At 23.5% G+C, this 9,072-nt stretch overlaps 2 protein-coding genes across 4 annotated transcripts in view; one reads left to right on the forward strand and one right to left on the reverse strand.

Annotated features, from left to right (window-relative positions):
• Nucleotides 1-5,394, reverse strand: part of LOC117167619 (mannose-1-phosphate guanyltransferase beta) — a 19,384-nt gene extending 13,990 nt beyond the window's left edge. Inside the window, exons 1-2 of one of the 3 annotated variants that reach the window (XM_033352685.1) lie at nt 5,175-5,394; nt 324-488 (exon numbers count right to left, since the gene is read on the reverse strand). In XM_033352685.1, coding sequence (XP_033208576.1) covers nt 324-476 — 153 coding nt within the window. In that variant the 5' untranslated portion in view covers nt 477-488; nt 5,175-5,394. Of the gene's footprint in view, nt 1-323; nt 489-4,844; nt 5,007-5,075 lie in introns of those variants that run through there. The other 2 variants (XM_033352683.1, XM_033352684.1) reach the window with 2 other exon arrangements.
• A 157-nt stretch (nt 5,395-5,551) lies between these two features.
• The window catches only part of LOC117167188 (vacuolar protein sorting-associated protein 13B), a 116,331-nt gene continuing 112,810 nt past the window's right edge, over nt 5,552-9,072 (forward strand). The window contains exon 1 of the mRNA XM_033351913.1: nt 5,552-5,686. The gene's annotated coding sequence lies outside the window, so the exon portion shown is untranslated. The remainder of the gene's footprint in view (nt 5,687-9,072) is intronic.

Consider the following 9,072-nt stretch of genomic DNA (forward strand, 5'->3'; position numbering starts at 1 on the left):
GAAAAAATTGGGAAAAAAGAAAATGTGAATATCGGAATTTGGTCAAAAACTCTCAAAGTTTAAATAAAAAATTTGTATTTTTAGTCTGGAACTTGAAGTAAAGAATCTACCTGATTTTAAATGAATTCGACCATTTTTTTAATTAAATATCTGGGTTAAATTTTCTTTTTTAACTGAAAATATGGAATATAATATTAATCAAATTCCTAGTCAATATACAAATTCCCAGTAATTTCCCGGTTTCCAGTTCCAGCGTCCACCCTGTTAAGAATAATAAGTTCCACCTTTTGAATGTGAAAAATATTTTAATATGATAAACATACCAAAGCCTCGATTTGATGCAACAACATTGGCTTATTTGCAAACTCAACGAGTGGTTTTGGACGACTGAGGGTTAATGGACGAAGTCTCGTTCCATAACCCCCGACAAGAATTAAGGCACGCATATGACTTAACTTCTTTCTCTTCTCATGCATAATACCATAAACCTGCAAAAAGAATTTTTTTAATCCGAATGTATGACACATATATGGATGCAAATAAAAAAATGTATTATTTGATTTCGAATTGAATGAAAAAAAAATTCATGAAGTGTAAAAATAGTGATTTGAGAGATTAAAAACTACGTTATTTTATAATTATAATTTGTTGTATTTAATGACATTTGTTTGATATCAACCGTTTACGATATTCTGCATGTCAACATAATAATTAGATCTGCTTCTCGAAGCTTTATATGAAAATTGAAATTTATTTTCTTTATTATCTTTGATGACAGAATTAAATAAATTAACCATCGAAATAAAATTCTTATAATATTAATTTTGTAACACAGTTAGTTTGTATATATTATTTACAGAAGCGCGCTGAAATTTAATGTTATTTCAAAGGTTTAAATGGATTAATGGGACTGCAAAGAATTTCCCGTATTTAATAAAGATGTGAAAGGATTTCATAGAATTTAAAAGGTTTTTATAGTACTTCACCAATACAGCTTTTGTGAACATTTTAGAATATTTTCATAAATTTTAAAGAATCTCAAAGAAATGAACGATTTTCGTAGAATTTATTTTATTTTATTTAAAAAGTTCAATGTGGTTTTAAAGATTTTTTGAACCCGCATGGAATTTTTGAAACCCTGTGAAATCCCCTGAAATATTTTTAAATCTCTTCAAATGTGTGAAATTCCACGAAAACCCTTAATTGTTTAGAAATTCTTTGAAATTTACAGAAATATTATATTTTTATAAATTTTATGAAACTATTAAACTTAAAAAAAAAAAATTCTTTAACATTTTGTTAAGTAAAATTTAATTTCAGGAAATTTAGAAGGTTTTCATATTATAGGATTTATAAGATTTTATGATATTTTAAAAGATTTTAAGGGATTTCAAGAAATACCTAACATTTCCAAATAACTCACAAGATTTTTAACGAAGACTAAAAGATTTTCAAGGATTTCAATGATTTTATGCGATTTTAAAGTCTCTCAATAAGGTAATGTATTACATTTTCCAGGATCTCAAAGGATTTGCAACACTTTCAAGATATTAGAAATATTTTAGGGTATTTTAAATTTTTTCAGAATTTTCAATAGAGATAAAGAAATGAAAGGGATTTTAAAAGAATTAAAATATTTTTAAATATTCCAAGGAATTTTTAATAGATTTCAATAAATTTTATTTTTTATTTTTATTTATTTCAATTAATTTTAATAGATTTCAAAGGATTTTTTAAGATTTTGGTGTATATGAAATATTCCCAATAAATTAAGAGTTATTTAATTATTTTAGAGTATATTAAAATTCACAAATCTTCCATTTTTAATCAATTTTAATGTGGAAGGATAGTTTAAAAAAAATTGAAAGAATAATTATTAATTTTAAACTGAAAGCTTTACAATTTTCTTTTAAACATACTCATAGATTTTGAATTGAAAAATTTCGAAATCAAAGCATTTTAGATTAACATTTCGAATAGAATGAAAAGAAATTAACTTATATTGATTTGGAATCGAACATTTTTTAATCAAGAACTCTCAAAGTTTAAAAATATCAGACTAAAATTCGGAATACATAAGAATTTTATCATAAAGAAGTTCAAACTGTATCATTTCTAATTCAAAGCGTTCAAAATTGACCGATTTTAGTTTGAAATGAAAAATCTTGAAATTGAATAATTTCAGATTAGAATTTCGAAAACAGAACAACTTTAAAACAATAAATGTGGTATAATTTCAGATAAGAATTTTGAAAAGTGTATTATTTAAAAATCATTTTCACTTCCTAAGATCAAAAGCCGATTTGCGACTTCAGAAGAAGGTCGGTCCTATGTACACACTTGTTTTTTTTAAGAAGTAGAAAACGCCTAAATATATTTTTAATCTGCAGGCGTTGGGGACCCAATTCCCATAAAAAATACCAAGCTTCTTTGGCGTTTAACATGGAAATTCAGTAGTCTAAAATTGTAACGATCCAAGATTAAAGTAATGATTCCATTATTAAAATATAAATTTCAAATAGTTTAATTTTGATCTATTTGTATTTTCAATCAAACATTTCAATTTTTTAATTTCGAATCGCGTCATTTTTAACACTTTATTATGAATTATTATTTAATCTTGCAATGTTTCAATCAAATATTTTTTAATTCTAAAAGATTCCTCTTTTAAAATCATTAAATAAAAATAGAACACTGTCAAGATATTAAATTCAAAATTAAAACTTTGGTTTAACTGAAAACTATGCAACTATGACGTCTTTCGTTCTTATATTCCATGATCCAACAGAATTTAAAAACCCAGATAATTGTGTATTTTTAATATTGAAATTTATTTGTTTTTGTTATTATTCACTGCAAAATTTATATAAAAATACTTTTCAATTTATTCTTATTTAATATTATTATATATACATAATATGCACATACATACATATTGTCACTGATGAAATAAAAAAAAAACATTTTATTTTCCTAATAGTTGAGATCGCTTTTACTCTGTAAGGGATGAAGTTAATTTAAGTTAAATTTGCAATCAAAGAGATCGATTTCTTACAAAAAAATAAGAAATTTTAACTAAATAATGGACTTTTCAAATCAAAAACAGAAATTTTGAAACACGAATGAAATAATTTTTTTAATTAAAACTTTAGTTAACAATTTTTTGTAGTTAAATTAATTCTAAAAAAAAACTTTTTCAACAAGAAAAAAACGAATCTTCAACAAAAAATAAAATAAATTCTCAACAAAAAGTGTAATATTTGATATTTCCACACAAAAAATTTTTAATTTTCAATCAAAAATAATTTAAAAAAAAAGCATAATATTACGAACTCTCAACAAAACGGTTGAATCCTCAACCAAAATCAATTAATTTTCATACCAAGAAGAGAACTTTTTAACAAGAGTTGAGTTCCCAACCAAGAAAGATTTCTCAGTCTATAAAGAAAAAAATCTCATTCACAAATTGGAATTTTCAAGAATTTTATACTAAAGTGATTAAATAGATACATTTTCAGTTTAAAAAATTTATTTTCAACATAAAAAAAACATTCTTTAACTAACTAGTTAAATTTTCAATTAAAGAAATGAATTTTTTGAATAAAACGATCAATCTTCAACAAAACAAGAAACAAATATTGAACAAAAAAGCTGAATTTTCTACCAAAAAAGACAAACTTTCAACAAAATCCATCAATTTTCAACCGCCAAGAAAGATGAATTATCTACCAAAAAGATTATATTCTACTAAAAAGACAAATTTTTAGTTTAAACAAATAATTTATATATTTAATAAAAATGGTACCAAAATAGTTGATACCTTCAACAGAAAATATTTATTTCAACCAAACAGTTGCATTATTCACAACAAAAAAATAACATTTCTACCGTAAAAGATGAAGTTTTGAACCAAAAGAACGAATATTCAACAAAATAGTTAAATTCTCTATCAGAAAAAATTTTCAGTCAATCACGAAAAAATGCATCCAAGATATTGAATTTCCATACAAAAAAGTCGAATTTTGTACAAAAGAGTGTAATTTTCAAACAAAAAATGTAAATTTACAATAAAAAAATATCATTTTTAACCAATTAATTGAATTTACTACCCAAATAGTTTACATTTAAACACAAAAAGACGAAAATTAAACAAAACAGTTGAATTCTCAAACAAAAAGAATTGCTTTTTAAGAACATCCTTGAATTTTCAAAAAAAAAAAAAAAATTATCAAATTAACTAAGATTCCCTGAGTTTCCAAAAATTCCCTCACCTGTTGCAACCCTGTTGTGATTAATTTCGATTTAAAAATTACATGTTGTTCTGAAATACTTTCAACAACCGAAAATTTTGAGTGAATAATTTCAAGTTTTTTATTTTTACCCTTATAATGATTAGTTCAAAACTATCATGATTAAAATGACAAATTTTGGAAAATTATGAATAACTTCCAAAATTATCGGCACTTCTCAAAGGCTTTAAATCGTAAATGAATGGATTTGGAAATAGTATAAAATATTCAAGTTTTTAATTTGAAATTATAGTAGTAAAATATAAAATTTATGAAACTATAAATTCTTCAATTTCAAACAATTAAAATTGAAAATTATCGATTTTTGAATGATTGAATCTGTTTGCGAAGTTATTCAATCTGGACAATTGGAGAATGCGATCATAATTTTTAAAATTAATACACTTTATTTACCAAATTTGGAGTCTATATATTATCAACTTGTAAACATATAATACAAAGTAATTTTATTCATGCAAAAATGTAAAATTTTGAAGGCTTTAAATACTTTTACTGGCATATATATATACGAAAAAGACTACATAACCTATATACCTTATATCCGGGAAAAATAAAATGAAATTCAAAGCGATTTATAAAAAATGTACATTATTTGGTTAGAAGCACGTGCAAGTTCTTAAAGTATTCATTCTGTATAAACTGAATATAATACGAAAGGAAAGTAAATCCAAATGTAATAATCCTTCACAAAGTCGATTCACAACGCTGGCAAAAGGAAACGGTCCAAAATTCTTCGTAATTAAAAAAAAATGAGTGGAATCCTACCTACTCGTGAAGTATTTAGAGAGAGCTTTTTAGATAAAAACTGCCACGTATGTTTATCCACTTTGAAAAATAGGTGAGGCACCGTCAAGTGTCAAGTACCAAATGAGTCAACCGCAGATTTTGAGGTTAGGATCGGAGATGGCTGTCAAACTCGCTTGTCGCACTTCATTAAATAGCTCTAAATACTGCAAAAATTATTTTAACACGTTCAAATAATATTCACTGAACACTATCACAATCGATTGAACACATTTTTGTGCGAAATCGGAGTAAAATTAAACTTGTATGATAACCGTCCTTGACAATTTTGTTTACTGTACTCTCGCCAGTCACATTAGTCGCTACTGTCAGAACAGCTGTTATTACTAAAACTTTATTGGCTGATTCTAATAATCCCTGCACTGCTATTGGTTATTTCTAATGATCTGCTTACTTTCCGTCTCCACAGTGAAATAAGTGCATATGTAGTCAGCCGACTGACATATGTGGAAAGTGTTGTGTATATTTTGAAGAGAATACTTTGAAAATGTTTATTATTAAAAATGTGAATTGATACTCCACGGATTTTAAAACTTTTTACGATTTTTCGATGAAAACAACATTGCCAACAGGTAACAAGTTACTTTTTATATCAAATACGACTCCTTCCTGCTGAATATAACCTCTAAATTGTCATTAAAAATGTACAATTTTTACTTAAAAAGTAAGAAGTTTAAATATTTCATTGAGTTGAAAATGATGGAGGCTTCAAAGAAAACACTTAAATCTATCTGGATTCAAAATCCAATTAATTGAGTTTAACGCTGCCGAAAAAGAGAGGTTACTCCGAAAATTTGTATTTTAAAAACGTTATTGAATTTCGTCTATTATTCATTTCGATCCAAGAATTAATGAGTTAGAGAGCTTGAAAGTGAATCACTCCTTATTCCTTTTTAAAATTTCTTTTTCTTTTCATTTTTCTCATATCCTTTTTTACTTTATCCATGTTTTTCTTAATTTTTGATGTTTTTGACAGGCCTGCGTTTATTCGCTTTCCTTTAAATTTATTACTTAAATAATTCTCAATATTGAGGTCACTTTCGAGAAATTACAAATATTTCTTTCGTGTTATTTTTTAAAAGACAGTGGCTACTTATACCCAAATTTCGGTACGAATTCCCGGGTTTTTTCGGTACAAAATAAAAATATGTATTTTGAAAATTATTAATTGAAATTATTCAATTTTAGATATTTGTGACAAATTTTTTAAGTTTTGGCAAGAGTTTTCAATTCTAAATGTTCCAAATTGAAGAAATCAGTTATATAAATCATGAAAATTACATAAATGTTCATTGCAAAACTTAAAACTTGCATAATTTTCAATTGTATTTTTGCAGTTTAAGAAAACTTCAAATTAAAAGATTTATAATTCGAATGTCTACAATTTTGTAAATTTACATTTGAAAATTCTTTAACTTTTACTATTTACAATTTTAAATTCTTTAATTTTTAGGAATGACAATTAAATATTTATTAATTCGGAATGTTTATAGTTCGAAATAACGCAATTTTGAACAATTTGCAATATTTATTGTGTTTAATAGAAAATGATGGAATTTTTTTAATAGTTCAATTTTAAAGATTTGAAATTTAAAAATGTAGATTGCGATGATCTAAAATAGAAATTTGTTCAATTTTAAAGATCTATACAAAAAGTTCTTAAATTTTGTCGAGAGTTTCAATTTAAAATTATTGAATTTTAAGAATATACAATAAAAAATTATTGCTTTTTCAAGATTTATGGTTTTTAGAAGGTATGTAATTTTTAACATTTTTTTACGTTATAAAAAATTTAATTCTTGTAGACTTGCAATTAAAAAATCTCGAATTTCTAAAATATACATTTTAAAGTTATTTATTTTCAAGATTTATATTTTTGAAGTATGTAACTTTAAACTTTTTTTTGTAGAATATCTTAATTTCAAGTGTATATAATAAAAAATTATATGTTTTTGAATTAGTGTTGCTTTTTATTGAAAAGTTCCATTTTGAAGATTTGAAATTGAAAAATGTTCAATTGTGAAGATCTGAAATTGAAATTTATTCGATTTTACAGACGTATAAATAAAAATCCTTAAATGTTGTCAACAATCAAGAGATTTCAATTTTTTATATTTTAAGTTGAAGAAATTTCAAATGTAAATCATTAATTATTTTTACATTTAAATTTGCAAAATTATAAATTCTTAAATTTAAATATTAATCATTGCACAGTCTACATTAAAAAATTCTTTAATTTTGAAAATATAGAATTGTAAATGAGTGCATTTTCAAGATTTATATTTTAAAGTTATGTAGTTTTAAACTTTTTTTTTTAATATCTTAATTTTCAAGATTTGAAATGTTAAATTCTTCTATTTTTAGAAGTTAGAATTAAAGATTAAAATGGAGAATTTTTTTATTTGAAATTTTTGCAATATTTAATGTGTATAATAGAAAACGATGCAATTTTGAATGGGTTTTCTTAAATATTTCAGGTTTAAAGGTTTAAAATAAAAATATATTAAATCGTAAAGATTTAAAATTGAAATTTATTCAACTTTCATGATGTATAAATAGAAATTCTTTAATTTGACAAAAGTTAAAAGTATTTAATTCTAAATCCCTCACATTGTATAAATTTCAAATAGAAATTGTCAAAATGATAGAATTTTTAATTGTTAATTTACAAAATAAAAAATAAAAAAATTCAAGACTTCACGTTTGATGATTTACAATTCAAAGTTCTACAATTTTGAAGAGCTGAAATTGAAAATTCTTCAAGTTCCTAAGTATAATATTCCTAAAGTTACCAAATATAAAATTGCAAATGATTCAATTTTCAAGATTTAATTTTAAAAGTATGTAATTTTGAACATTTTTTTCTTTTGAATAGTTCAATCTTAAAGATTAAAAATTAAAAATTCATCAATTTTGAATATTTGTAATTAAAAAATCTTCAATATTTAATGTGCATAATAGAAGGTGATGAATTTTCAATTCTTTTTAGAAATAATTCAAAGCTGAAGATTTGTAATTGAAAATTCTTCAGCTTTAACAATGTTGAATTTAAAATTCTTCAATTTTAAAAAGTTTAAAAATATATAATTGCTAATTGTTATATATTTAAGACTTACATTTTGAAGCTATATAATTTTGTTTGAAATAATTCAATTTTGAAGATTAAAAATGGAAAATTCTTGATTTAAATACATGCTATTAAAGACTTTAATATTTAATGTGTATAATTGAAAATGATGCAATTTTGATTTTTCTTTAATAGTTTAATTTTAATGATTTAAAATTGAAAATGATGCAATTTTGATTTTTCTTTAATAGTTCAATTTTAAAGATTTAAAATTGAAAATGATTAAATTTTGAAAAGTGAGAATTGAAATATATTCATCTTTTTAGCTTTTCAATTGAAAATTCATCAATGGTGATCAATAAAAATGACAGCGTTCATTTATTTTCTGAAAATTTTTATATTATTTTACTCACTAATTCTGTGTCGACAGATAACAACAAGGAAAAGAAAACACTGACACTACTTGTTTAAAAAACGTAAATTAAAAAGTCCTTTGTTGGGATTACTTATTTATTTGTTATTAGTTGAAAGGTAAATCTTTTCATATTTACCGCCAATTCATACACAAATGCTATACTTGGACTTAGTTATAAAAAAATTACATTGATATTGGTAAAAATATGAAAAATCGCCAAAAACTAGTCAAATTGTCATCGCAAAAGTTCAAGAAAAAACACCAGGGGAAAACTTTGAAACTTAAAATTATCTTATGCTGTAGTACGATATTCAAGTACGGTATTTAAGGGTTTAATATATTTTTCAGATAAAATAATCTGTATCTCTCTCATGATTTTGGTCAATATTATCAAAAAGAAGAAATTTATCAAGTTTTAAAACAATTTAATAAATATTCGATTATATATTCGATATTCAATTGAATAATATTATATT

The sequence above is a fragment of the Belonocnema kinseyi genome, chromosome 2 (assembly GCF_010883055.1).
Source record: "Belonocnema kinseyi isolate 2016_QV_RU_SX_M_011 chromosome 2, B_treatae_v1, whole genome shotgun sequence".
Classification (NCBI taxonomy): domain Eukaryota; kingdom Metazoa; phylum Arthropoda; class Insecta; order Hymenoptera; family Cynipidae; genus Belonocnema; species Belonocnema kinseyi.